At 40.4% G+C, this 15,909-nt stretch overlaps 1 protein-coding gene across 3 annotated transcripts in view; it reads right to left on the bottom strand.

Moving 5' to 3' along the window:
• Positions 1–2,537: 2,537 nt before the first annotated feature.
• The window catches only part of MGAT4D (MGAT4 family member D), a 44,143-nt gene continuing 30,771 nt past the window's right edge, over positions 2,538–15,909 (bottom strand). For 2 of the 3 annotated variants that reach the window (XM_014950069.1, XM_014950068.1), the window contains 8 exons: positions 15,174–15,285; positions 14,185–14,315; positions 10,832–10,939; positions 9,613–9,806; positions 7,449–7,527; positions 7,245–7,323; positions 5,889–6,001; positions 4,336–5,288 (listed from right to left, as the gene is read on the bottom strand). In XM_014950069.1, coding sequence (XP_014805555.1) covers positions 5,262–5,288; positions 5,889–6,001; positions 7,245–7,323; positions 7,449–7,527; positions 9,613–9,806; positions 10,832–10,939; positions 14,185–14,315; positions 15,174–15,285 — 843 coding nt within the window. In that variant the 3' untranslated portion in view covers positions 4,336–5,261. The other variant, XR_001412929.1, reaches the window with a different exon arrangement.

Below are 15,909 nucleotides of genomic sequence, written 5' to 3'. Positions count from 1 at the left end.
CCGCTAGCCCAGCCCGGCCCGGCCGCCGTTCCCCGGGCATCCCCGGCCGCGCATGCGCACCGCCGCCCCCGGGGGGATGCGGGAGCCGAGGAGCAGGTGCCGCCGCTCCGCCTCAGCCAATCCGAGCGCAGCAAGCGCGGCCCTGCCCAATCCGCACCCGAAACACCGCCTCCGCCAGCTGCCGCCGGCAGGTAGCCCCGCCAATCCAGAGGCGCCCTCTCTCCCGGAGTGGGCCAATGACGGCTCGGCCCGCGGGATGCCCGAGCCAATGGCGGGGCAGCACCTTCCCAGGTTGCCCCTCGGCTTCGCCGCCGCGACGCCATTCGGCGCCCAGGCCCGCCCGGGGGAAGGGGAGCGGGGGCGCGGCGGAGTCGGCCTGTTCCCTGAGGAAAAGTTGTCAGGAGAGACGGTGAATCCAGCGGCGTTGGGTGGGGGACGCGTCAGTGTGTGCCGCGGTGTGGAGTTTCCCGAGAAAGACTGTGCCGTCGTGGCCACCATCAGCCAGGCCTGCGGTGGGTGGTCGGGATGGATGGAATCATAGAATGGTTAGAGCTGGAAGGGACCTTAAAGATCATCGAGCTCCAGCCCAGGGACACCTCCCACCAGAGCAGGTTGCTCCAAGCCCCATCCAGCCTGGCCTTGAACCCCTCCAGGGATGGGGCAGCCACAGCTTCTCTGGGCAACCTGTTCCAGTGCCTCACCACCCTCACAGTTGGAGACTCAGTCTAAGCTTCCCCCTTCCTGAAATAATTTGAAACTTCAGATAATTTTATAGATTTCTCCATTTGATTTCTGTCTATCCCATCTTAGTTGGTTGACTCAGAACTGTTGGGAGTTGCCACTAGAATGTCCCATACGAATTGTAAATCCAAATGCTATTTTCGTGGTGTTCTGCCTTTCAAGTGCCAGAAGGTCATTGTAAACTAACGCACGGGCTTCAAACTTAATTGATTATATTTCTCTTTTGGTAGTGCCATCAAAACTTAAGATTGCCATAGATTATTACAATATCCAAACTTTAGAATCTCCAAAGAGCGATGTAAACTTTGCACCCTAAACACAGCACGTTTATGTCGTAGAAACACAGCACAATTTCTTTTCTAGGAATGTTGAAAGATTTAATTCCTGTAGGACTATGGCACCATTCTGTGATTCTAATGCAGATCAGAAAGACCTGTTACGCCTTAATTCAAATCTTCATATAATGTACTTTTGAGAAATAGCACAGAAATTTCAATCTCTAGACATCTCTACCTAAAAAAAAAAGAATGTTCTTGAGCAATCTGTCATGAAACAAAGACAGATGAAAACTGTCCTCGCAGCTTGGAATAGGCATACTTCCTTTTAGAAGTGATTGCAGAATTAAAGATTTCTGTTTCCTGCAGAATTAATTGTTAATATTCCTGCCATTCATGGTAAGGCATCTAGGAAAGATTTATCTGGAATCTTACATTTATGCAAAGAAATAATAGTTAGAAAAAAAAACCAAACACCCACAACCCAACGCACTCGCAGACAAGACAATTTGTTTGTGCAACCAGTAATACAGCTAACACCTGTGTGACTTATGAGTAATAAAAAAAGTAAATGTTGGGGAAAATTGGGATGCTTGTGTATGTGACACTCCCTGCTTACTTTCTCCAACATGAGAGAGATGTTCAATGCAATGAGCAAATACATCTTCAACTTTGGATTAAATATCTCTTAATTAATTTTAATAGGTACTCCTGTTTAGTCTCTCCTCAGTGTAGGTTTAGCAGCCAGCAGCATTTACAGTAGATGGGTGAAAACAGGCCGAGAGACACTGATGAGATTAGGGACCCACGTCATTAATGGAGATAAAAACATGTTAAAAAATTGGTAAAGCCAAGTTCACAACTGACTCCTGTATTGAAGACAAAGGTTGGCATTCCCCTTTCAAAAGTTCCTCAAAGGATTTAAGGCAAGAACAGAGACATGGTGTTCAGAGAAATGAATGACTGCGCTCCAGCAAAGTCAAAATTGCTTGAACAAATCATCATTAATATTGAATTAGTTTGAAAAACGGGCTTTCTTCCCACACAAGCATTGAACCTGATTAGGTATGTGTCCAATGAGCCCGAGGTAGTCAATATTTTGTAGGTTATGTTTTAAACTGCGTGTCCAGAGGAGAGCCACCAAGCTGGTGAGGGGTCTAGAGAACAAGTCCTGTGAGGAGAGGCTGAGGGAACTGGGCATGTTTAGTTTGGAGAAGAGGAGGCTGAGGGGGGACCTCATTGCCCTCTACAACTACCTGAAAGGAGGGTGTAGGGAGGTGGGTGTTGGCCTCTTCTCCCAAGGGAATAATGAGAGGACCAGAGGAAATGGTCTGAAGTTGGGGCAAGGGAGGTTTAGATTAGATACCAGGAAGAATCACTTTAACTGAGAGGGTGGTCAGGCACTGGAACAGCCTGCCCAGGGAGGTGGTGGAGTCACCAACCCTGGAGGAATTGAAGAAACGTGTAGACATGGTTCTTCAGAGCATGCTCTAGTGCCCAGGATCATTGGGTTGTGTCTGTTTGTGGTGTGTGGTTTTGGATTTTTTGTGGTTGGACTCAAATGGATCTCAAAGGCTCCTTCCAACCACGAAGATTCTGTGATTCTGTGAAAGTACTGAAGTAAAATTTCCTGCCGAAGGAGCTTGGTGATCTGGCATGGAATCTGAAACTCCTTTGGGTTTTCCATTTTTCCAGTGGTGGTTTGTGAAAGAGCTAAAAGTGTTAATTGCAACAGTTTCAAGAGATTAGGGCTGTGATAAAACACCTGTGTCCAATCTCAAGTACTAGTTAGCTACTTCTGTATTTTGCAATTTCAGTTTTGTTGGGCTGGTGCAGTATCTCTCTTTCTGATTCTTTTTTACTCCGTAAATAATATTAATGTCAACAAGTGGCTCCGCAACAAAGGTAGGAATTTCTAGATCTTTTATCAGTGGTGCCTGAAAAAGAAAATTTTCTGTAAGCTAGAGATGGAGCTGTAGCTTTTCCAGCTGTACCTAGGCTAACTGAACCAGTTAATTGGAGTACAGAGAAGGATAATAGTGATAGCACACGAGATGGGCTGTTTAGCACGGGGGAGAATTGGGAAGAAGCAAAAAAAATGTCACTTGAACAGTGCGTGTGCAAGCATTTGTTATTTGCTGTGTCAGTGTTTAAAACCACATTGACGTCAAGCTGATGGGAAGTGTGTTCTCTGATGGCAACGGTGACGTAAAATACCTAAAAACCAGAAACAGGATGAATGAATCTCAAAGCTGGTGGTGCAGAACGAAAAAAAAGATAGATTTACAAAAAGCCCAGTCACTTACTGGTTTCAGATATTCTCATCAGCTTTTTGAAATTGTGCTTCAAAAAGTCAAGTGAAATCTCATTTCACTGTGAAAATAAGAGGTTTTGGTAACAAAATCTATTACCTTAGTATTTTCTGTGTTTTCACTGATTAATAATTGCTCTGAAATTTCCTCCTTAGAGCGACGCTTCCCCGTAAGAAGTGAGGGTGAGGCCGCCTGAATGCAGACTCTGCTCCCAGCTGTGGCTCTGTTGCAGGGAAAACAATGGCAAAAGAAGATTTTTAAGCTTTTACTGGATCACACTCTTAATTAGTAAAATGTGCTACAAGAAATGCTCCTTCTACTTCGTTTTCTGCAGTTTTCACCTTTTGATGGCAGGCGAAACAGGCCCTATAAGAGGGCAGTTCAGCCCATAGATTTACAACACGTTTACTTGCCGTTCTGAAGCGTTTTAACGAGATCCTGAAGATGACACTAATCCCCGTGACACCGTGTGATTTCACTGACAGCACCAACAGCCATGACACGCAGAGAACTGAACTGAGGCATCAAGAGAAGTCCCACACTTCTATCATTTTCATACCCAAGTTTCTAAGCACTCTGGATTACTGCATTAATTCTTAACCTGCACTAAACTCTTAACCTAATGAAGGCTGCAATATTTGGTCCAAAAAATATATACATACATACGTACGTATATATATCTCTCTACGTGTACATATATGTAGCACCACAGTATACAATCAATACTGTAAATTATCAAAAATATTATTAGAGGTGGTCTTTGAAAAAACACCCTTCTGAACTGTAACTGAACCTTCTTAATGTAAGAAAACGAATTTCATCTTATTCGAAACAGAAACGTTTTTGCATTAAGAATACAATTCGGCGGTAATTTAAGACATTTAATACAAACCCACACAAAAGGATACGGTGCAGCTTCTTTCTCACCCTCTGCTGTTTGGATGCTGTGCTTGTGCAGGGGAATGGGGGGGCAGTTGTGCTGCAGGAGCTAAGGAAGTCATACAGGAATTCTGCACATTAACAGCTGGATTTCCAAGGTGGATTGTCATTTCCCAAAAACACTTCAAATGAAACCACTGTGGTTTACCTTTTATTTTCAAATTTTTACTGAGTTTTGCCTCGTCACCAAGATTTCAGTATCAGTACATACTGATTATCAAATTACAAGATACAAAATTTTATTTAAATAGATTTTCTTTCTACAAAAATATAGTTACACAGAATACCCTTATTATTTCCTGTACTTAATTAAATGCAAAATTCACTGAAAAGTCTTACAATCATCTGAACAATATCTGTTTCAGTTTCAAGTTATTCAAATGGTAACTTGTAGGCACTTGCCATTAAAAGAAATACTAAACATAACTTATGCTACATTAATGCTGAAACACATTTCTTCTGTTAAATTTGAGACCTGTTTTCGTATTGTTAAGTGGTTCCTATCTCTATGGACTGCTCCAAATCCTTGCAATGAATATTGACAACTTTCCTTCAGTTATACTTTCCATCCAAAATTGACAAGTGTTCTGAGTGGAGTTGAAAACTGTGTCCTTAATATTTTTCAAAAATGTCTGTATTTTTAATTCTGGTGAAAGCATACTTTTGTGCTTTAGTCCCTGAGACAGCCTGTACTGCTTTATCAGTTCTTCATAATAATATATATTAAGTGTTGCCAAGCAAAGGTGGGATTTTTATATATGACACCTTACTCAAGAACATTTTCTAGAAAATACTAACATAATCAGGTTCTTTATAGCTTTTAATATTCTTTATATAAAGATTTAATAGCTATCACAACTCTTTCCTAATACACAGTATTAAGAATGAAATGGGTTTGGATTTGTTCTTTTTACCCGGGCAGTGTTTGGTTGCCGTTAGCCTTGAGTTCAAACAATCTATAACAAGCAACGTGTCCAAATTTTATTTTTTTTTTTCAGTTTTCAGATGTCTTGATAAGTACCTGAAAAAAACAAAATATATTCTTTTATAAAATCTGCAGAAGCATTGCCTAAAACATTAGCTTTTCCCTCCACCCACCTAGGCTATAATTTAAGACTGTGGTCATTCCCTTCAGTAACTTCTGAATATTTTCTACTTGTGGGCTCACACACATTCAGAAACTTGGGAGAAACTTGAAGAATAAAAAAAATCACATTTTAATCTGAAAATGTTGGCATATAATAGTTAATGTCCAAGATTATTATAATTAATATCTGAGATTGTTATAATTAACATCCAAGATGGTGACTGACAAAAGCTAGAAAATCCTCCCTGTCTCCTTTGGTTGGTCTCTTTATCATGACCCAAATTCTAGCGGCTCTACTTACAGCACTGCAAAACTGGAGAACCATCCCATGTGAGCATTTCCAGCACTTTTTCTATGAAGTAAATTTAACTTCTCCCCTGAATAATTAATATCATTCTCTGCTTGTGTGAGTTTTTCCACACAAAATCCCATTCAAAACGAAATAAAAATTAATGATTATCAATACTATATGATAGGAAGACCTGAAACTCATTTAATAAAGCTTTAATTAAAATAATTTAATAGCATGCTTACCTCACTAAGTATTGCCCACACAGGAGAATCAGAATTGACTGATAAACGAAGAGCCTGTATTTTTCCTATTGACTGACTGACATTGCCTTCTGCAATTCCATTTTCAAAAGCTCCTAAATATAAAATAAAACAAGACCCATACAAGTATATATTAGAATGAAATACGCTTCCCAACTAAACTTATGCAAAAGCTCTAAAACACAAATTATAAATTAACTCCAGGGATACATTAGTGAAAAAAATCTTTTGGAAAAAGTCAAACAAATGTAACTGAAAGATAAAGCTATAAACAAGAAGAAGGATTCGTTCCTTCAGTTCCAGCAACTAGGAGCTGGAGAAGAACACAAGAAAATAATGAACCTATAGCTACAAATGTTATGAAATAAATTTAAATATGTTAGCAGTGACCATATACACACAGCACACATGGTCACGTTCAATAATCTAAAAGAGCTTTTGTGAGAAGTATGATAACTTTTTAGAAGCTACATTAGGAATCATGGCCCGATTCTGATCCATTTCTTCACTAGTTCAGTGCTTTTTAACAAACCTTGTTAAGCTGGCATAAAATCACCACAGACAAACGAAAAACACTCATCCCATGTATGATACTTATTTCCTATCAACTTGCATGTGCAACTGTGAGTTGACAGCATTTCAGTTCGTATCTCTAATTAGAGGAAAGGAGTCAGGAGGAGGTGGGGGAGAGGTGCAAATCCAACGAGAAGCGTTGGTGAAGGTGAAAGCGGTTCATTGGGAGAAAAGAGCAATTCTGTGGTAGAAGAGGCAGAAGAAAGTGGCAAGCAAAGCAGATCTCCCCATGGACCATTTTTTGTTCACATAGTGGCGCCTTAGTTTAGGTAACAGTAGAAACCAGGCCTTGGCAAGTGTGTGGAGAACCTGCAGGTCATTGGAGAGAAGTCACGCACCACCCTGAGGTGGGAAGAACGGGACGCAGAGCTGGGGGCAAAAAGGGGGAGGGCACATTTGTGTGATGCTTCATTTCAGGTTGGAGCACAATTAACACTCATAATTGTAAGAAATCCTAGTCTTCAGCTTAGGCTGAAAATCCAAACCAGAATCAATTATTCTATTGAGACCTTGAGGGGACTGCAATTAGTTTTTCTTCTAATTTGATGCCTTGGCTTTGGCCACTGCTGGTAAAGTTGTTTGTTTTTTAAAATGAAATAGGCATTGGTCAAACATCATACACTATAACATGCAGTAGTGCAAAGGGTTTCTTTTCCTTACTAGTTCACTTTGGAATGTTGTAGAGATAATGAAATTCTCAAATGCAGAAACATTTTACAGGTAAGAACAAAATTTCTGGTTTTGAAGTGACAATAAACAATTTACCTATTTTTAAATATCCGTCTTTGGTTGCTGGGTAGTTAAATTTACTTCCATTGTCAACCAGTTCTTTTCTTAGCATTTCCTGCAAAAAAACCCAACAATAACATCTCCAGAAATATTTTTTGGGGCCTGACATTTTATGCAGAACTTCATTCTGAAGATGAAATAGCACTGTGTATTAATTACAGTTGGAAATGAGAGACTTACATCAGCTGGCAACACTTCCACAGTTGTGTTAAACAGTTTGTCACCAGGGTGCTCCATGTTTCCACTTCTGAAGAAGTACCTGATGATAAATGTATATTATTTCCAGGTATTTTATACTTTAGAAATACTACTTTCTAGGAAGTAATCCTTTTCAGTTTTAAAAGAAAGCTTCAAATACCTTTTCTTTAATTAGCTGTGGGCTATAGAGAACAAAAATAGGCACTGAAACTTTCCAGTGTGTCACAAACCACACTAGAGGCTTTTTATTTTGAACAGGACAAGCAGTAAAACCATCTTTCTCTGGAACCAAGTGTCCCCCCCTTTTTAAGTGCTCAAGTTGCAAAGAAATTAATTTGAAATGGTTGAAATGGCTAAGGAAGGTCTGCCCTCTGATGTGTTCCTGTCATCCTAAGACTGAGGTGAGATGGGCTTCTGGAATGCAATGAAAACAAAAGCCCCAGTTTCTATTGGACCATATGCTACGTGCCAAGAGAATCACCCTTTTTATCAATATTGATCAATGCAGGTGCTTTTAAATAATTTCCTTTATAGCCAGTGAGCAGCAGAATTGGCAAAGGAAGAATCAAAGCAAAAATACCATCCTTTTTTTTTTTTTTAAAATATCTCGGTTCGGTTTTAAATTTCTGGCATTGGAGTTCTTAGGTTTTTAGATAAAAAAAAAAATTTAAAGCACCCACCTCCCTCCTCTGGTATGAAACAATCAAGACCTAAGAAGACTACCAAATATTGTTGGACTAACTATACATATTCAGTGGTTAGCAATGGGATGGGGCTGGCACCAGCCATCAAGCAATCCCATATGTAAATTACCTTCATGCAGTACAGCTTCCTACTAACAGGAGAATGCAAAAATAGGGGCTACCCACATTTCCCAAAGCATAAATCAGTTAATTAACAGTGTTGATCACAGAACACCAGTGCTCATTACAACAACTCTCATTTAGTGCAGCTCACTAGATGGAGATATAGACTTGCTTTCTTAGATACTTTTTAAAAAAAATAAACGAGAAATCTACAATCTTTGCAGAAATGGAATTCTCTTAGTTTTGTGACCAGTTTTGGGAGGAAGTGTAATAACAGCGAAGGAGTTTTCTCTCTGAATATCATTACAAAGATACGGTAATTATGGTACTTGGTGTCAGAGACACTCTTCTGGAACTATATGTCTTGCTAGGTTAGTTTTAACTCAGATCCATTCTCCAATCTGACACAGAGAGAAGAAGAAACTTTGCTGAACCGGGAGGGGCTGCTTCTTTTGGTGCCAATCTCTATTTGTATTGTTCATAGAGTCCTTCAGAAAAACACTCTATCTTAACCTAGAGGTGTCCCTGCCTTTCAAAGAAACCCAAGTTGAATGCTATGAGAACAGGGAAGATAGTTTCATCTTTTAGAATGAGAAAAACATTCAAGGTGGGACTTGGCTGTAGATCCAAACATGTTAAGTTAGAAGGCCAGCTGTGATCCTGGTCTTCAAGCTCTTGTTACAGGCAATGGAGATATTCTCAATACAGTCAGTGAAACAGCAGCTGACTCAGGTGACCAAACAGAGAATGAGATGAATACTTCTCTCGCTTCCTCTGGCTGTATCAAGTAGATCTCTATCTGCTGTGTACAGAAGGAGCTTACACACCTACCTTACGTAGACATCTCTACTGTAAATACCTACATTTAAAGCTCTGTATCTTCAACTGAATCCCACCTCTATTAATTCACTCTTCATTATTTCCCCACAATACTGATATTTTTGCTTTCACCTACACTGGAAAGTGTCTGGTCTGGGACATGGCCTTTGACTTGACTGACATCATGCAAACAGCCTTTCTGTTGATAACTATAGAAATACAACTTTCACCGACTCCATTGATGAAATTCATCTTTTGAGAATTATCAGGAGAGAATGCAAAATATTTAACCAAAGAAATAAAAGGAAAAAAAATTAAGCATCTCGCTAATTACCAAGGAAGAAATGTATTTCAGGAGGGGAATTCAAGAAGGGGGAGCAGACAAATAGCAAATAACGGATTTTTTGGTGAGTAACAAGGCTATGGTTTACATGAACAGTTGAGCACTGGTGATTTTGAAGACAATCAACCCCAAACTGGATATGCGTAGGCTTCCATATCCCATATGATATAATACTTACTTTTCAATTTTTAGTGGATTTAAAAAGGTGAAGCGGATGTAGTCCCCTGCCACTGGAGCTGAAGCCCAAAAACAGTCTTCTCCTTTATAAATTTTTTCCAAGGTATATTGCTGGTATGTTTGTAGGCTTGTATCCACTTTTCCAGGTGGATTATTATGTGCTTTATGTAGCACATTTTTGCCAAAATCTTTATCCTGTTGAATATAAAGAAGTGTAATTTCACTCATACAATGAAAAAAAAGTGCTCCGATATCTCAACTTACTACAGGAAGCTATTCCAGAAAATAATTACCTCAGTGTCAGAAAATATACAATCTATTTCTAATAAATTTTCTAACAGATTTAGAAAAATTTTCTAATGGATTTTCTTATAGAAATAGAATACTCATTTCCATGTACTCAGTGTTACAGTTTGTAGACAGAGCTGTAATGATTATTTCTCAGTTACCTAGATTTAAAAATAAACTTCTCCACAGTAGGCTATTTCATAGTTTTCTACTATGCCATCTGCCAGGATGTCTGATACTAGGCTCTGCTAAAGGCCACATGAACCTCCAGTCTGATCCAATACAGCACTTCAAATGATCTCATGACTAGTCTAAATGGTGCCATCAGGACATCCCTGAAGTCTGGTCCTTCATTGCTCTTGTCCTTATGAAGTATATGGTAGATCCACTGTTTGCCCTCCAAACTCTCCCTAAAAATCTAAGGCCGTCATGATAGCCAGAGCCTTGTCCTACCAGTTACCTTCTTCTTAATAGTCCCTTAGATTGGGATTGTGCACTATCATAGAATCACAGGATCGTTTTGGTGGGAAGAGACCGTTAAGATCATCAAGTCCAACCGTTAATCTAGCACTGCCAAGTCCACCACTAAACCATGTCCTTATTCAGCCAAAACAAATCATCATAGCCGTTTGTGTTTGTACGGTGCAGAGCACACGAAACCTTGTGCTGTGAGGTGGGTTCCTACAGGAAATGCTGCTATCATTGGTACGAGCGTTCAGATCAGAGATTCCAAGATGTTTGTGCAGAAGTAGTGTGCCCAATCTGCAGTGTACGTGCCAGATCAATATCCTCCCCCAAATCTGTAAACCAGCACTCTTGGGTATGAAAATGCCATCTAATGCCAAAGATCCAAGGCTTGAAACTGATTTGAAGAACAAGTCAGAACAAGAAGGATACAATTTAGAAATACGGCATTCATTTCTTATCCTTACTTTCAAATTCTGTATCTTCCCAGCCAATGATGAATAAATCCCCATGTGCTGAAAGAGAGATGGTTTAGCACGGATACGTAACTCTGCCTTTTCCTTTTCACAGTGTATCTGGAAAGAAAGTAAAAGGGAGTGAAGTTTTATTTAAATACAGGAGAGACAAACTAAATTCCATGTGGCAATTTCATTATGCAGTTGAGGGTATGGTTTTTTATCCATTTTTAAATGAGTAAATCTTAGATTAACAATCACCTTATTTCAAATACATTGTTTCTAGACCTAAACTTGTAATTCCACTCCTGGTGCTATGTAGATTTCAAGGCTCAACCAGCACTCATTCAGGGATTCCTGCACTGTGCAGCATCAACCATGCCTCAGAGTGACAAAAAATGGACCTCAAATCTGAAATGGCTTGATTTTTTTAACTGTTTCTTTGAGACGATAATGTGTTTACCTCTTCAGCCAAATGCTTTCAGTTCTGGGAAAAAAAAAAAAAAGCTACATAAACTATATCAATGCCTTCTAAAACTAGAAGTGGTTAAGTCTTCACTCAGCTGGCTTAAACACCAAAACTCATGGGGGATTTATGGTTTCTGCAGAAGTACTAATTAAAAGTTCAAAACCACCTGGAAGGCTATAAAAATAACTAAGTGTTTTTATGTTTGTCCAGATGCTCAGATGTTAGCAGATGTTCAGCAAAATGACGTAAAAACACAATACATGCAAATTGGTTTACTGGCAGCTGTTCCTTTGAAAAGCACACTATACTTCTGCTAGAAAACAAATCGTTGTAAGAAAATTTGTGATCTTTCTGCTGACAGGGTTTGCAGTTCATCCTCTATAATAATGTAGTCTCTAGCATGTCTCCTTTCATGCTATGGCAGCACTTCCAAAACAGTTACTTCTAGTAGCAGCTGAGAATAATCAGTAGCACAGGACTGGTGTGGTCACTTGTGCAGAAACTGAGATAAGGCTCCTCGTTGGGTCAGGGCTCCCATCTTTGCAGCTTGCTAGTCCCCACTACACTTGATAGATACGTACCACTGCATATGATCACAGAAACATACAATGTTTTGGGTTTGAAGGGACCTTTAAAGATCATCCAGTTCCAACCCCCCTGCCCTGGGCAGGGACACCTCCCACCAGAGCAGGTTGCTCCAAGCCCCATCCAGCCTGGCCTTCAACACTTCCAGGGATGGGGCAGCCACAGCTTCCCTTAGAAACCTGTTCAAGTGCCTCACCACACTTACTGTAAAAAATGCCTTCCTTGTGTTCAATCTAAATCTCCCCTCCTTCAATTTAAGACTGTTGCCCCTGTCCTGTCACAACAGGCCCTGGTAGAAAGTCTTTCTTGGTCTTTTCTACAAAACTTGAAGTACTGAAAGGCTACAATACAGCCTCCCTGGAGCCTTCTCTTCTCCAGGCTGAAGAGCCCAACTCTCTCAACCTGTCTTCATAGCATTTCATCCCTCTGATCATTTTGTGGCCCTCCTCTTGACCTGCTCCAACAGATCTTTTTTGTACTGGGGACCCTAGAACTGGATGATGGTTCACAGGAGGTAAACATTATGAAGTTTCTGAACCACGCAGAGATCTGATGGCTCTGATCATCACAAACTGTCTTTTCCAAGTCGGTGAGCAGATGTGGCTGAATCTTGGCATGTTGATACTCACGTGCCAGACACCCATCACCACAGGATGGCACGTAAAAGCCACAAACAGGTGGCCCATTGACTGTCCCGTGAGACACAACATGTGATCTCTTAGTGACACTCTTAATCACTTGGAAAGGGGAAAGTGTGAAGATTTCTGTCAGCTTGCCCTCTCTGCCACCTATAGAAAGTCCACCACTCTAATCTGTCAGGCAGAGGAGGAGCAGCAGCTGGGATCTCTGTCCTTCTAGCAGCCTCCATTTTCTGCATTCTCATGAATAATCCCAATAGGTCACACCACTGGTCATTCCCTCCCATGGGCAGTGTGAGGCTGACTTGCCTCTATAGATTTTTGCTACCCATAGCAATTGAAACTGCAATCGCAGAAGTGAAAGTCACTAGAAACTTGCTGATGCCACTCCGCTTTGGCTTGGCCAGAGCACACTGCTTGCCTTTCAGGAACACGGTGTCATTTTTAGGTATTAATCAGGTCTTAGCAGCTAGAACAATCATTTAAAAAAATAAAATGTTTCATCTATCGGATGAAAACTGGCACACATTAGATAGATCTGGAATGAGTGATATTAACATAATAGTATCTTTTTTTAATCCTGTTAGCACAGGCAGGCAGGAACCTAAATTAGAGGTACTTGAGGCTCACCTAACTCCTATGAGCCAGCCTAACCCATGGAGTAGGATCTCAAAGATTACTCCCTCTCTGTATGAAGCAGAAATGGAGACTACTCAGTGGCACTACTAAGTGTAAAACCAGGGACCTTCCGCTGTCTCCAGGGGTCATCTCTGCTACGCATCTCTGCTTGTTTGTTCCTCTCTCCTCAATCTCCTGCTCTGCATAATTTCTGTCTGTCTCCTCTGCCTTCTTTATCAACATAAAAGTGACATGGGCGAACACCTGGAATGGCTGCACTAATCAAATCAAACTCTTGAACCTTAAAAACCAAGGAGCAGAAACTCTGGTCAGCCCTCCGTGGCACAGCCTGTTACACAACAAGAATGTGAACAGTGACCAGCACCAAAGACTGGTGAGAGGAAGAATGCAAAAGGATATAAAGAAATATTTAACATATCATTGGGCTCACCTGTAGTGCTAGAAATGGCACCTGTTTCTTTCATTTTCAGGGAAAAGTATCATTTAGTTCATCCAGCCTACACGTTTCCCTGCATTACTTTTTTTCAGGCAAACAATCATTTTTTTTCCCCCAGGAAGTAAAAGATTTAAAGCAAAACACTTAAGTTCTGCTTCCAGAAAGAGAGGAATTGGTGCGCAAAATGCAGAACAACTGTGATTGTACAATTGTATGCTTTACTGACTTTCACATTAGAAGGTCAGCAGAAGGTCACAAGAAGTGATAGTCCACATAGGCTTATGTATTCAAACTTTTCTTTGGTGCTGCAGAGTTGCCTGTGCGACCAGATGTGAGCTTGTGCTGTCCATGTTCTGAGCTGACGGAGGCAAAACAGCTCTGGTGTTGAAATCTGAATTTCTGTGAGTCAGGCCTCTCTGTGTGCCCCAAAGGGCTCAAACACCGTGCCGCTCTATGCAGATCTGCAGCACAGCTTTCCCCACAAATTCCAGGGTAAGGCAGGTTTGAGACATTTCTATTCAGCTTATTAAAATAAATTATTTTGTCACAGAGACTGTTTGAATATTAATTCTGTTCATAAATTCATAGACATACTTACTGCATCCTTTTCTGGATTGCACACTTTAACCCAGAGCAGGTGGTCTATAAGCCAGTCTATGGGCTTATCTTTATAGAACATGAGAAAAAAATCCACTATGAGCGGGAGGTCTTCTGATTTAAACAATTTTCCTGAAAGCAAGACAAGAAGATGCATATTCAGATATTTTTGTTGCTGTTTAAAAATCACCAGCTTTATGTTTACTCCAGCCTTAAAAATATGTATGTAATTCTGAAATTTAGTGGAAATTCCACACAGACTCCAGCTTTAGAGACGTGCTTATCTTCCACCTTGTTGGGATTTTGAAAATATTTCCGACAAACCTGCCACTCACCTGTATCAGTGTGTCAGATGAAATGAGATCCATATAATTCCTCAAAGTGCTAGACATGAGATTTCACTGGCAATACTATACTGAATACCTTTTAAAACCCAGCTATGGAAAATTTTGCTTTTAAAATACTATCACTGTTCATTTAGTTCTCTTGCTATTTGTATTAGCGGGTTTTGTTAGATTTTTTTTGTTTGACCAAACACTTACAAGGTGTTATCACAAGTAAATTGTATTAGAACAGGAGAAAAAATATAGAAAGAAACTTACTACTACAAATAATAAAACCCCTTCCCTATGATTATGGGATGCATGTTCTGCTCCAGAAAGGAAAGGAAGTTTTTTTTTTATAGATTGTTCAAATTCCCTTCTTGACAGGAAGACTACATGCTATAGGGGCACACATGTTCCTGAGGTGGAACAATTTGCTTCTTAGGGGAACCCAACTACTAGATCGTCTGCTGAGGAGACTCTGCACTAAAAAGACAGTTTTAAAGAGCACAGAAAGTAAAAGACTTTCAATGGGAGCTTTCCTGAAGAACCAAGGAAGTTTTGATATGGGAGTCCTACCATGCCTTGGAATGTAATTCTGAGTGTAATGCTACTCAACCTAGACAGCTCCAAATCCAATTCACCCTGCTGAGGTCTTAATACTTACCGATAAATCCAAGCTGGGAGAACTCAAGAATCATCCACTCTTGGGACTGTTTAGCAGCAAAGTTTTTTATACTTTGAAAATAATCAGATTTGGCTAAAATATCATCTTCCAGCTGGGGGGAAAAAAAACAAAAGCAACAAAAAAAGAGAAGGCAAGTGGTTTTATTGCTTGCAGAGAGGGTGGTGATGTTGCCACATGTAAGTGATAACTGCATTGTGTTTGATTGCCGTACTGTGTGTACTGAAGCTGTGCCAAAATACAGTGGATCGCTGTTTAGCTTCTACAGATATCTCTGGTTTAGTACCAGTCGTTAAATATTTGTTTACAGGACCAATTGTAACACCACGAGTGCTTCTCGCTTTTTCAAGACAGGAGGACTCCCTTCCTTACAGAGATCTCACATTCAGCAAAACGATAACGGTTAAGGAAGAAAACAGTAGACAGTGTGTACTGAAGCTGTATGAGCATTGATAAGCAGCAGGAACAAATTGTTTGAAAAGAGAAGAGTCTAAAGCAGATGGTTGAAAGCTCTGTGAAGCAGCCTGGGCAGATTTCGTCGTACCTAAAAGGTGACTGAGAAAAGCTGTGGATGATTACCAAGATGTTAGTGGAAAGCAAGTTGTTTCAGGGGATACTAGTAACAAAAGAAGGAACATGGTGTGAAGCACACTGCAGGAGGGATACATGGAGCTTTCGAGGTGTTGTAAAGGCTGACACTGAATGCAGCGGTAGAGCC

Source organism: Calidris pugnax, unplaced genomic scaffold (genome assembly GCF_001431845.1).
Source record: "Calidris pugnax isolate Ruff unplaced genomic scaffold, ASM143184v1 scaffold42, whole genome shotgun sequence".
Classification (NCBI taxonomy): domain Eukaryota; kingdom Metazoa; phylum Chordata; class Aves; order Charadriiformes; family Scolopacidae; genus Calidris; species Calidris pugnax.
This window is presented reverse-complemented; position numbering and strand designations above follow the sequence as displayed.